Source organism: Pleurodeles waltl, chromosome 8 (genome assembly GCF_031143425.1).
Source record: "Pleurodeles waltl isolate 20211129_DDA chromosome 8, aPleWal1.hap1.20221129, whole genome shotgun sequence".
NCBI classification, from domain to species: domain Eukaryota; kingdom Metazoa; phylum Chordata; class Amphibia; order Caudata; family Salamandridae; genus Pleurodeles; species Pleurodeles waltl.
Window position 1 is genome coordinate 1526789758 of NC_090447.1, and position 14029 is coordinate 1526803786.

At 48.8% G+C, this 14029-nt stretch overlaps 1 protein-coding gene across 3 annotated transcripts in view; it reads left to right on the forward strand.

The window, feature by feature from the left end:
- The window catches only part of LOC138248910 (zinc finger protein interacting with ribonucleoprotein K-like), a 92967-nt gene extending 79147 nt beyond the window's left edge, over positions 1 to 13820 (forward strand). For 2 of the 3 annotated variants that reach the window (XM_069202890.1, XM_069202891.1), the window contains one exon: positions 12614 to 13820. In XM_069202890.1, coding sequence (XP_069058991.1) covers positions 12614 to 13299 — 686 coding nt within the window. In that variant the 3' untranslated portion in view covers positions 13300 to 13820. The remainder of the gene's footprint in view (positions 1 to 12613) is intronic. The other variant, XM_069202892.1, reaches the window with a different exon arrangement.
- Positions 13821 to 14029: the final 209 nt, after the last annotated feature.

The window sequence follows — 14029 nt, forward strand, 5'->3', positions numbered from 1 at the left end:
ACAATCAACATCTTCAAATTTCGGAACACTATGCATGCTTGCAGATCGTTACATGTTAACTGTGTTTATAGGGTGTCTGTAATTCTTGGTATTGGGCACCCAAATTACCCCTGGATTATAATCTGTGCTTGTCTGATTCGTCTTTTATTAGTCTTGGCACTTCTGTAATTTCCAGATTTATTTTATTACAGTAGATATCTAATACAGTTTAAATGTTTCAATCAAATAGACAACTACAGTTCATCTGCAACAAAGATCAAGTAAAGATATACCTTTGACAAATGTGGAGACAGCAGTACCTGACAGGAAATAGTTGTAAACCTGTGGAAAGCAATCAACGGATTAATTCAAAATGGCAAATGTAGCAATTACAGTCTTGGTCAACTCAAAAGCAAGAATGAATTCTGCAGTTCTAAAGATAGTTGAATGACCACTGCCAAACATGAATGTGAGCAATTCAAACAAGGAACACCTCAATCACATACCTACACATAGATCCTGCGCTTGACTTTCAGTTGCATAAATGTGTAATTTATTAAAAGTACGTAACTATAATAAAATACACTTTAAGTTATTTACTATGAAAAGAGAAAACATAGGCCCTCATTATGTCCTTGGTGGTAAAAACTGCCTACTGCCGAGGTGACGGCCGCCAAAACACCATCGCCGCAGCTACCATCCGTCCGCCATACTATGATCACTGCCGGACGTACGCCACAAGGACGGAAATCAGGCAGTGATCATACTGGCGGATGGTGGTAAGCTGGCAATGTTACCACCAGCACCGCCATGCCAGTTTAACGCCGCCAGCCATATCATGACCTGTGATACGGCCTGGTGGTGTTCTGCTGGCAGGCGCTGCCGGCGGGAGCAGTGACCCTTCCCGTTCCCTGCCAGAAGAACACCTGGAAGAAGGTAAGTTAGGCTTCCGACAGGGGAGAGGGGTAGGGGGTGTTTGTGTATGTGGTTGTGTGCATGAATGTGAGTGCGTGCGTGAATGCGTCTGTGTGTGTAGTGTTGTTTGCGTGGGTGTATGCATGTGTGTGAATGTGTGTAAGAATGGTAAAGTGAGTGCGTGTCTTCATGTCAGTGTGAATGTGTGTAAGAATGTGTGCGAGCATGACTGGATGTTTGCGTGTATGAATTTGTGTATGCCAGTGTGAGTGAGTGTGTGCGCGGTCCGTGTCTGCGGGTGTGTGCGTGTAGGGGGGTGAGAGGATCAGAAGGAGGGGTGAGAGGATCGGAAGGGGGGAGTTTGGATGGGGGGGTGTGGACGTCAGGTGGGTGTGGAGGAGGATGGGGGAGCCGCCTACTGGTGACAGGGAAGGATTTCCCTGTCACCGGTAGCGCCTACCGCCATCGAAAATCATGGTGGTAGTCAGGCTCAAAATGCCGCCGGCGGTACTATGCCGGCCACCGGGCTGGAGATTGACATCTCCGGCCCGGCGGCTGCTACCGCCATGGCGGTCTGAGTGGAGAAGTGGCAGGTTGGCTGCAGCCAACCCGCCATTCTCATAATGTGACATTATGTACCGCCAGCCTTATGGCGGTACTGCTGCCACATTACCACTCACCACCGGGGTCATAATGACCCCCAAAGTCAGGAACATTTCAAAACGTTGCATACCTATAGCAAGAATATAACATCGAGAAATAAATTAACTTTACAAATAAACAAGTCCATAAATCAAGCTAGGATAGGACTGCACGTTTGAAACACCGGAGAAATTAAAATAAATGCACAGCGATGAAAAGTTACATGCTTGAAAATCCACACCTGCATTCACTATATCAGTACGAATGCCAGCCTCACCAACCACCATTCCACATGCTGAGACAGAGCTACATGCTCCAGACTCAACCAAGGATTCTAAGCTGCCACATGAGCTCAACCCCACATACTCATGAGAAATCACTAAAATAGCACCTTGGGGAAAAGGGGTCACTCAAAATATAAGAAAAACCCTCACTTCAAGCAGTAGCTACAGACATTCCATCTGACCTAGGTCGTCATCTGCAACCTTCTACTCTTGATAACACCACTCATCAAACCAATATGAAAACACCTAGTTTTTGTCAGCCAAGGCCATGCTACTATACACACTCTTGATACTGCAGGAAATCCACCTTTTCTGCGTTGCCACCAGGGGTTTTTCACCTTTTGCTGAACCCTGTACTTTTGCTGGCTTTAGAACTCTGTGCATGTTACCCCTGCTAACCAGTAGTGAAGTGCCTGTGCTCCCCCTTTAAATATGGGTAAATTAGGTTATTCCTCATTGAAACCTTTAACTTGCCTGTATGTCTCTAGTATACGGTGTAGAAACGGCACCCGGGGCCTAGAAGTTAAAATGCCACATGTGGCCTGCAGCACCTATTGTACCACCCAGTACAGTGGCAGAGCAAACTGACTTCAGGCCTACCCTGTATGACCTGACTACCAGAGTGTAACCTGCAGTGCAGCCTGTTAAAATAAACTTTTTTTGACAGGTAAAAACTCCCTTTTAAATATCATTAAGTCACCAAACATAAACGTCCACAATTTTAAATATGCACAACTCGATAATAATTACTCCACCTTCAGTTGTAAAAAATCTTCAACCCGTTTATTGTTCCACAAAGTGCATAGTGCCAAGGTGCAAGTGCAAGGTGGTCAAATATGTGCCTCTTCATGCATTTTGGATGTCCGGCCTTTGCTAACAGGATTGCAAAGCATTCCTTATTTATCTTGGGCATTTTCAACATCCACATATTTATGTGCAAGCTTTATTTTAAGGAAACTCTAAAGAACTGGTAAGTCAGCAATGGACTATCTACTTGCTTTAAATAATATAATGATGGCTTTGCCTCTGGTGTTGTGCTTGAAAGATGTTTTTGCAGCGGAATGTATTTAAATGAACTTTGCACTGTTTATCTGATGGAGACTTCTAGCTGCAGATTCCTTACCTTCGAGTTTCCTCGGCATCAGACTGGATCCGGAGTGCTTTGCATGAGTAGCACCCCTGCATGCCGTCCGGTGGCTTCATTCGGTTCCGCATGTCGGCGTCAGTGTCTTTGCTACAGTCACGTAGATTTGCGCCACCTAGGCAAGTGGACGTCAGTTATTTTCTTTCTGAACCAATTAGCGGTGATCGGGAGAAGAGCTACTCTACGTCTTTTTGACAAGTTCTTTTCAATTTATGTCGACTGTTTCTGAAGTGTGTTGAAGGAATGTCTTCTAGGATGGCAGGTTTCAAGCATACAAGCTGTGTGGCACCTGTCACCGCGCCATGTCAGTTACGGACCCCGATCTGGTCTGTTTATGGTGTCTCGAGCATGACCACAACACAAATTTTGGATTGGATTGCTGGGCCATGGCGCCGGAAGCTTTGAGGGAACAGAGCCTAAAGCTGCTTGTGGCCCGGCGGTCAACGCCAGCAAGGAGATCTTGGCCCCTATGAAGGAGGTCGTGGGACCGCTTCTTGAGCCCCAAGTCCCCTTCATTGCACTCAAGGTCTTCAGTCTCTCAGGGAAGAGGCACAAGAAGAAGTCCAAACAGACTTTGACTTTGCCGCATTTGTCAGCCGACGCGATGTGTGATCAACATCAGCATTCCAGGCACGGTTCTGCGGAGCCATTGCCAGGTCTGACTCCGTGCCTCCCACATTCCCACAAGCAGCCACCACTCAATTTAAAGACTTCTACAAGGCTTTTCACTGCATGTTTGAGTGGGCTGACCCCTCCAGAGCACCTTTGGGCCCGGTGGCGTCAGAGGAGGCCGCATCAGGTTCCAGACGGATGGCTCAGGCCTTGGCTCCAATGGGGTCTCATGGATCCGATCTCGAATCAGCGCCGGTCGTGCCAATGTGACTTTCTCCGGCACCAATGCTTCCGGAGTCACTGGCACCCATCGGCAGAGCCAGCCCATTTTCAATTCCATTGACTTGAAGTTTAGTCCTGCACCCTCAGGGCCCATTGGTCCTGGGGCATTGCCTGAGCATTTTCTGGAGCAGCCAGGCATGGGGGAAGAGTGGGAGGGGGTCACTGGACTCTTTAGAATACCAGTTAGAGACTTCATCTTCACTGGACTGGTATGAGGAACTAGGAGATGCCAGTGGACTGGACACCTCCCCAGATACTAGCTTGCTCTCTTCCCCCACAGTGGTAGAGAGGAGGGAGCATTTTATGCAATGATGGTGAAAAGGGCTGTGCAGATCCTTGATCTCGAACTCCCCTCTGTGGTGGCCAAGACTAGCTTCTTGACGGAAGTGCTTTTGCCTGGTTCTTCCTCATCCGCACCCCTATTACCCTTTAATGAAGCACTGGTTCATGTCCTGCTTGGAACTTGGTCCAAGCCCATCACAGGGGCTCCTGTGAACAGGACAATTGCCCACCACCATCCTCCTGCCACAGGTGATCCTAGCTTCCTCACCCAGCACCCCACCCCTGAGAGCATGGTAGTCCAAGCCTCAACTTCCCATGGCACTTTCCTTGCCGATCCCCCGGACAGGGAATCCAAGTGGCTAGATAGCTTAGGCAAGAAAATGTTTTCTTCCATCAGCGTACCATTGCGGTCAGTGAACGCATGCCTGTTCAGCCGTTATTACCCTACCTTGTGGGACATGGTTGTGCAAGAGCTGCCACATGTCCCGGAGGAGGCCTGTACCTTAATCTCCCAAGCAGTAAAGGAAGAGAGAGATGCAGCAAAGTTCACTAGTAGGTGTGGTTTGGGCACTACTGACTCGCTGAGCCAATAGCTACTGTCGCTGAGGGTGTCTACACCCTTCCGGTGCCCACTCCCTTTGGGGAGGGGGCACATTCCTAATCCTATTGGTCTCTACCCTCCAAAACAAGATGGAAGATTCTGCAGGGAGGGGGTCGCTTCAACTCTGGACACCTTAGGGGTGGTCCTAGCTGCCCTGTTTTACCTAATTTTCTTGCCGGACCTGCTGCCAAAAGTGGGGCTTGGTCCAGGGGATGTGCATCTCCACTAGCTGGGGGTGCCCTGGGGCACTGTAACAGGAGGCCTGAGCCTTTGAGGTTCAACGCCAAGTGTTACAGTTCCTACCCAGAGCGGCTTTGTTCTGATGGATACAACTACCTGTGGATTCCTCACCTTATGAATTCGTCCTTGCGCCAGCATCCGACGGAAAGCCTTCTTCCTAGCTGTCCACGTCGACGAGGACGTCATAATGGCACGGCTCCACGTGACTCCGTCTGACGTCAACTTGCCAATAAGAGGTCCTCGTCGGCTTACTGGCATCAGTTTTTCCTTTTTTCCGTGCCTTCGACGCCAACGGTTTTTCTTCCTCGCTCGTTGATTACTGTTGCGTTTTTTGGTGGTTACAATGTCGCCTCCAAAGAAGTCCGGTTTCAAGCCATGTCGAGAATGTGGGGTTCGGATGTCAGTGACCGACCCTCATTCGGATTGCATTTGGTGCCTTAGTTCTGAGCATGATGTTGAAGGATGCTCATTGTGCCAGAGTATGAATCCTAAGGCTCTAAAAGAGCGTGAGGCGAAGCTTTTTCTGGCAAAAGCGAAGAAGGGCCATAAGAGGGATTCCTTCCATGCTTCACCCAAGAAGCATAAGAAGCGGCGTCATCATGATTCACGGCGCCGTCATGACTCTCGGCGCCGGTCAGAGCGGAGCCGATCGAGGTCTTCTCGACGCCAGAAGACATGGGAGATGAGCCCTACTGTGACGCCTCAGCCCAGGAGTCCGGAGTTGTCGCCGGCGCCATCTGTCTTTGTGGTTGCTGATCATAGCCCTCAATTTTTGCCTGCGTCGAGGGAGCCTGATGGACAGCAGACCTCTACTCAGCAATACCCTGCTTTCCCGGCTCCGGGGGCGGATCCGGCTGCATTTTTTAATGCAATGTATGCCGTGTTTCAATCTATGGCCCCTGCTGGTGCACCGGCGGGTCCCACGGGGCCATTGGCATTTGATTTGGTCTCTCCGGCGCCGTATAAGGCGGCTCCATTTATGCCCTTTTGTCCTGTGGAGAGTGTCGGATCGGCGCTGAGGGTATCCCCTTGTGGGAGTTCACCACCTGTGACGGTGGCTCCACCATTGCGTCAGCCGACGCCATCGCCGCGCCATTCGACGTCGATGATGTCTCCATCGCCTTCCTGCCAACCGACTCCGCGGAGGTCATCGTTGGACTCCGTGTCGGCGCCGGGTGAGGCTAGGAGTCACCCATCTCTTCCTGGGCCTTTCTGAGGTTCGAAGTCGTCAGCGTCGATGGATTCTTTATAGACACCGGCTCTGGAGACACATCTTCGGTCTCGTAGGAAGGCTTTAAGACTTTTGGAGGAGGAAGAATATAGACAGCTGGAGGAAGGTGAGATTGAGCCTTCGGATGAATTCCAGGGTCTGGCCACTGCAAGTGGGCTGGATACTTCCCCGGAGTGGGACATTGCGTCTCCGGGGGAGTTTACAGAAGAGGCCGCATCCTTCCATACGGTGGTAAGGAAGGCAGCAGAGTTTCTGGACTTGCCTTTATCTGTGGCGGAGGTGAAAACTAACCTGCTCACAGAGGTGTTGCATCCTTCGCCGTCTAGTGCTGATCCTTTGCTGCCTTTCAATGAGGCTTTAACTGAGCCTATATTGGACTTGTGGAGGAAGCCAGTTACGACTCCTGCAGTGAACAGGGCAGTGGCGAGGAGACATAGGGGCGCACTAGGAGATCCAGTTTTCCTGTCACAACATCCGACTCCAGAAAGCTTAGTAGTCCAGGCGTCTTGCTCCGCGAAGTCTGCTCCAGGAACATTCCCTGGAGTCCTAACTGATAGGGAGTCCAAGAGGCTGGAGCAGTCTTCCAAGAAGGTCTTTTCATCCTGTAGTATGGCGTTCAAGGCTACTAATTCTACCTGTGTGCTGGGCAGGTATGTCCACGCCCTTATGGACTCCGCAAAAGAGATGGCCAAGGATCTGCCACAGGAGGTGCAAAGGTCATTTGGGTCTCTTTTTATGGATGCGCAGGCGGCTGCACAACAAATTATACAGTCTGGCATGGACACGTCTGATTCGGTAGCCAGGGCCATGGAACATCTGTGGCTACTAGGAGGCATGCCTGGTTAAGGTCCTCTGGGTTTTCATCGGACGTTCAATCCACCTTAATGGATCTTCCATTCGATGGGGAAAAGCTTTTTGGAGACAAGGCGGATTCTGCCCTTGAACGGTTTAAGGACTGTCGGGCAACAGCTAAGTCTTTAGGCTTACAGACCTCTGTTGCAGCATCTTATAGACCTTTTTGCAGGTTTATGGGGTTTACACGAGGGTCTGCCTTTCGGAGGTCAGAATACTTGGCCCAGCAACCTGCCAATCTGCCCTATCGTGCCTTTAGAGGGTGGGGTAGAGCTAGAGGGCCAACCCAGCAGCCTTCATCTTCATCCTCCTCCTCCGGTGGACAACAGCAGAAGCAGCCCTAGTTTTCCCCACTTTATCGTCCATACTTCTCCTGTAGGGGGAAGATTGAGTCTTTTTCTCCAAAAGTGGGAGTCGATTACAACAGACTCATGGGTGTTAAGAATTGTGGAAAAAGGTTATGCTCTCCCCTTTCAGGAGTCCCCTCCTCCCTTCTCCCCCGTCCCTCATTTTGTTCAGAAGACCATCTTCTGTTGTTGCAACAGGGGGTTATGACCATGTTGTCAAAGGGGACAATAGAGTTGGTGCCGTCGCAGGAAAGGGGTCAGAGGTGTTATTCAAGATATTTCCTGATTCCCAAAGTGGACGGTCGTCTAAGACCGATTCTAGACTTGAGGATTTTGAATTTGTTCCTCAAACAGGAGAAATTCAAAATGCTGACCCTAGCGCAGGTACTTTTGGCATTGAACGAAGGAGACTGGATGGTGTCTGTCGACTTGCAGGATGCGTACTTTCATATTCCAATATTCAAGTCGCACAGGAAGTATCTCCGGTTTGTGGTCGGGACGCAACACTATCAGTTTGCGGTCCTTCCGTTTTGACTTACTTCAGCACCTCGGGTTTTTACGAAGGTGATGGCGGTTGTTGTAGCACATCTCAGAAGGAGGGAAGTAGCGGTTTTTCCCTACCTGGACGATTGGTTGATCAAAGCCAAGACTCCAGAGCTTGTGTTGTCTCATCTGCGAATGACAACAAAGTTGTTTTTCGATCTGGGTTTTTCAGTAAATGTGCCCAAATCTCACCTGGAGCCCTCTCAACACCTCCTGTTCATAGGGGCAGTACTGGACACAACATTGTTTTTCGGGCCTACCCCCCGCCTCAGCGGGTTCGGGACATTCAGGCACTGATTCCAATGTTTCAAATTGGAGCGGCAGTTCCAGTCCTCAAGGTCTTACGCCTGCTAGGTCTGTTTGCTTCTTGCATTCTGTTGGTCACTCACACTCGCTGGCATATGAGGGATTTTCAGTGGTGCCTCCGCAGGCAGTGGTTCCAGCACAAAGGAGATCTCAGGGATTCAATAAAGATCTCCAAGGACGCTGTAGCGGATCTTCATTGGTGGACAGTGGACGGCAACCTTTCCCAAGGAAAACCGTTTTCACTACCACCTCCTGTGGCCACAGTGATATTGGATGCTTCCACTCTAGGGTGGGGAGCTCATCTGGGGGACCTGTAGATCAAGGGTCATTGGTCTCCAGCGGAACAGATGTTGCATATCAATCTGTTGGAGTTGCGGGCGATACGTTTGGCGCTCAAGGCCTTCCTCCCTTCCCTTCGCGGTCGGTCGGTTCAGGTCCTGACGGACAACACTACTGCGATGTGGTATATAAACAAACATGGAGGAGTAGGGTCGTACCTTCTCTCCAGAGAGGCTCTGCGGCTCTGGTCCTGGGTTCAGGACCATCGGATTTGCTTAATAGCGAATCATTTGGCCGGAGCACTGAATGTACGTGCAGACGGTCTCAGTCGTCACTTCTCAGTCGATCACGAGTGGTGTCTCCATCCGGACCTGGTCCTCTACATCTTCGGGATGTGGGGTACGCCTCAGGTGGATCTATTCGCCACTCGGGAGAACGCACACTGTCCGCTGTTCTGCAGCCTCCAGTACCCGTTGCAAGGGGAGTTGGGGGATACGTTTCAGATGTCCTGGAGCGGCCAGTTGCTTTACGCGTTTCCCCCCATACCCTTGATTCCTCGGGTTCTGAGGAAGGTTCGTCAAGACCGGGCCCAAGTCATCTTGGTGGCTCCGGACTGGCCGAGAAGGGTATGGTATACAGACCTGCTTCAACTCTCTCAGTGCCCTCCGCTCCGTCTCCCGCTCAGGGCAGACCTCCTCTCAGTCGCGGGGGCAGGTTCTACACCCCCACAGCCTGCACCTTCATGCCTGGAGATTGAACGGGGCAACCTGAGTTCCTTTTCTCTCCCACCGGGTGTAGTGGATGTTATTCTATCGTCCAGGCGACACTCCACTGAATCCATTTATGCCGGAAGGTGGGCTAAATTTGTGGTTTGGTGTGGAGAGAATCAAAAAGATCCCTTGAAGGCCCACCTTTCAGATGTTCTTTTGTTTGCTCTTGATTTGGCAAGGAAAGGCTGTACGGTAGCTACGGTTAAACGTTATTTGGCGGCTTTGTCGGCTTTTCTTTGCCTTCCGGACCAGCCTTTTTTATTTAAATCTCTGATTGTAAATAGGTTCATTAAGGGTTTAGTTAATAAGTTTCCTCCCACGCCCTTTCACATGCCTCAGTGGGACTTGAATCTAGTATTGACGTTTCTGATGGGTTCGCCTTTCGAGCTTATGCATTCATGTCCGTTGAGATAAGACTGTTTTTTTGATTGCGATTACTTCTGCTAGGAGGGTTGGGGGGCTTCAAGCCCTTTCTGTTAAACCTCCTTTTACCATGTTTTTCCCTGATAAAGTGGTGTTGAAAACCAGGGCGGCTTTTCTGCCACAAATTGTCACTCCTTTTCATATAGGGCAGGCTATTACCCTTCCCTCGTTCTACCCTCCTCCCCAACCCCTCTAAGGATGAAGAGAGGCTCCATCGGTTGGACCCTAAGAGGGCGCTGAGTTTCTACCTGGAGAGGACAAAAGACTTTCGTCAGGATGATCAGCTGTTCGTAGGGTATGTTGGACAGCGGAAGGGCAGAGCGGTCCAGAAACGAACAATCTCCAGGTGGGTCATCTTGTGTATAAAAGTTTGTTACTCTCTGGCGAAGAAAGTTCCTCCTGAAGGTATCAGGGCCCATTCTACTAGGGCTAAGTCCGCTTCTTCGGCCCTAGCGAGAGGAGTTCCATTAGTAGACATATGTAAAGCGGAAACTTGGGCGTCGCTCCATACCTTCGTAAAACATTATTGTTTGGACTCTGAAGTGAGGAGGGACGGTCATTTTGCTCGCTCGGTATTGCAAGATTTCTTGGTGTAATCAGGCGGGCACCCACCACCGAGTGCGGTACAGCTTTGGGACTCTATTCATAAGGTGAGGAATCCACAGGTAGTTGTATCCATCAGAAGAACAAGTTACTTACCTTCGGTAACGCTTTTTCTGGTGGATACACTAGCTACCTGTGGATTCCTCACTGTCCCTCCCACCTCCCCGTTGCCTGCCTGATTTCACAGTTATCTTGTGATGGTTGATTTTTGCTTATCTGTGGATATGTATATATATATATATATGTATATATTTATATGTTTTTATGTATTTATGTAAATATATGCGTTTAATGGGAAATGTTATTGTGTATATATATATTTTTCTTACGGTTTTTGATGGGTCGGTTCTCACCTGTTCGCCTCAAAGGCACGTAAGAAATTAGGTGAAACTGACGTCAGTACGCCGACGAGGACCTCTTACTGGCACGTTGACGTCAGACGGAGTCACGTGGAGCAGTGCCATTATGACGTCCTTGTCGACGTGGACAGCTAGGAAGAAGACTTTCTGTTGGATGCTGGCGCAAGGACGAATTCATAAGGTGAGGAATCCACAGGTAGCTAGTGTATCCACCAGAAAAAGCGTTACCGAAGGTAAGTAACTTGTTCTTCCTGACCACAAAGAGCACTAAGGCTGTCACCCCCATGGGGTTGGAAACTTGTCTGCTAGTGGCAGGCTGGCACAGACTGGTCAGCCCTGCACTAAAGAGTTGGGTAAAATACAGGGGGCATCTCTAAAATGCCCTCTGTGTGCATTTTACAATAAATCCAACACTGGCATCAGTGTGGGTTTAATATGCTTATAAGTTTGATACCAATGCCAGTGAGGCCATTATGGAGCTGTGGAGTTCGTAATGACAAACTCCCAGACCACATACTCAGTATGGCTACACTGCACTTACAGTGTCTAAGAATGGACTTAGACACTGTAGGGGCATATTGCTCATGCAGCTATGCCCTCATCTGTGGTATAGTGCACCCTGCCTCAGGGCTCCAAGGCCTGCTAGAGGGGTGACTTATCTATACTTGCTAAGGCAGTGAGAGGCAGGCAGTAGTTTGTGGGCATGGCACCCTGAGAGGATTGCCAAGTCGAATTTACCTTTTTCTCCCCATCAGCACACACAAACTGCAATGGCAGTGTGCATGTGTTTGGTGAGGGATCCCTTAGGGAGGCACAATATATGCTGCAGCCCTCAGGGACCCTCCCTGGTCACAGGGTCCTTGGTACCACTGGCACCTTTTACAAGGGACTTAGCTGTGTGCCAGGGGTGTGCCAATTGTGGAAACAATTATACAGTTTAGGGAAAGAACGCAGGTGCTGAGGCCTAGTTAGCAGGATCCCATTACACACACAGTCACGTTAGCATGAGATATCAGGCAAAAAGTGTGGGGGGCTTACTTTAACCAAGGGGCCAGTTTCCTACAGCGGTGGCTTACGAACCATGATTGGATCAAAGGCAAACAACTCTCCCTTCCTCAAGCAGTTCTGACAGTAGAGACAGATGCGTCACTATTGGGATGGGGTGGCCATCTAAGAGAGATGGAGATCAGCGGACTCTGGTCTCCGGCGGAATCTGGACTCCACATAAACTTGCTGAAGCTCAGGGCAATTTGGCTAGCATTGAAAGCATTTCCTCCCTCTGGCAAGGGGAAGTTAGTGCAAGTGTTCGCGGTAACACCACTGCCTTGTAGTATTGCAAAAAGCAGGGCAGGATGGGGTCGTGGACCCTTTGTCAAGAGGCCCTGCATCTCTGGACATGGCTAGAACAGCAGGGCATAACCCTAGTGGTTCAACACCTGGCAGGTTCCCTGAATGCCAGGGAAGAAAAACTCAGCTGCCAAAGCCTAGCAGATCACAAGTAGTGTCTCCATTCCGAGGTGGCACAAGGTTTCTTCCAGCAGTAGGGAGAGCCTTGGTTAGATCTATTTTGCTCCAAAAAGAACACACAATGTCAGCAGCTTTGCGTGTTGGAGTTTCTAAGACCGCAATTGCTTGGAGACGGTTTTCGTCCTGAGTGGAGTTCATTCCTCCTGTACGCCTAACGAAGCTACTCGACGGCCTGCAGGGGTACTGCTCATGCAGATCCAGTCGGACGCATGAGAAATTCTAATGTAAGGAGTCTGCAGCTAGGTATCTATTAGATAATGCATTACCGAAGGTAAGTAACTTCTTCATTTTGTGCAATATTATAAGGGCCATGTTGGTCTAATTCACTCAATTTAAAATGAAAAAATGTAGCATGTTTGCCTCTTATGATCTTACTTTTTTTTCTTCTTCAGAGCAGTCAGGGACAGAAAGTATGAACGAGAACGAGATGCACCGATACTCATTAAGAAAGCACATGAGAATCTACAACAGTGAGAGACATTTCACCTGCACTGAGTGTGGCAAGCAAGTCAACGAGAAGTCACTTCTTGAGTCACATCAAAGAATTCACCCAGAGCTGAGACCTTACCGCTGCCCAGATTGTGAAATGATCTTCACTGGAAAGTCAAGTCTTCTAGCACAACAGAAGTTGCACATGGGAGTAAAGCGCTATCACTGCAATGCATGTGAAAAGAGCTTTACTCAAAAGCAACATCTTGTAACTCACCAGAAAATCCACACAGGGTTCAGGGCATTTCATTGCACTGTATGTGAGAAGAACTTTACTCAAAAGGTACATCTTCTGATACATCAAAGAACACACACAGGTGAGAGGCCCTATCACTGCAGGGAGTGTGAAAAAAGTTTTACTCAAAAGCCACATCTTCTAAAGCATCAACGAACCCACACAGGGGTAAGGCCCTTCCACTGCACCATGTGTGAGAAGAGATTTACTCAAAAGTGTAATCTTCAAAAACACCTTGGAGTTCACACAGGAGTGAAGCCTTTCACTGTCCTGGCCATGAAAAGCGGTTTGCACCCAAGGCAGCCCCTAAATGTCACCTTAGGGTCCACACAAAGCTTGAAACCCTGGGAGTAGAACTTAACCAAAAGTCAAGTCTTCAACATCACCAAATGACTCAAGTATGAGACCATATCATTGCACTAAGTGTGAGAAATACTTTACTGAAAATTCATAACTCCTATTGTTTATGCCCCTAAAGGACTCACACACACACACACACACACACACTCAAAGGAGAGAAGCTCAGATCCTCATAGGGTGATGCCCACAAGTATACTGCTTGTGAGAACAGCTTTACTCTAAAGGCATAGCTGCAAAAGCACCTCATAACATGAACAGGAATGGACCATATCACTGCTATGAGTATGAGAAACATTTTACAGTAAACATCAGTTCTTATTAATCCGTTGTGATTACATAGAGGAGTGAATCCTTTCAGTGCACTTCATGTGAGAAGATGTTTTTTAAAGGTTTAGCTTCTGCAGCACCAAATAATGCACATGATGGGTCCATACTCTGCTCTTACTGTGGAAAGGCTTCACTGAAAAGCCCAATACTCTAAACAAAAAATAAAACATTATCTACATACGAGGCTTCCTGATAGACATTGTTACTGTCACTTGTATTGTTTTTATTTGACAACTCTTTTTATTGTTTGTTAAACAATGTAAACTCAGACACGACAATCATTAATGTCAGACCAAGCAATGTCATGTCATATAAGGAAAGCAGGCCATGTTGTCCTTCTCATATATGATGGGACTGCTCCCGCCGGGTGGGACCGTTTTATTTTTATTTGAGCAGC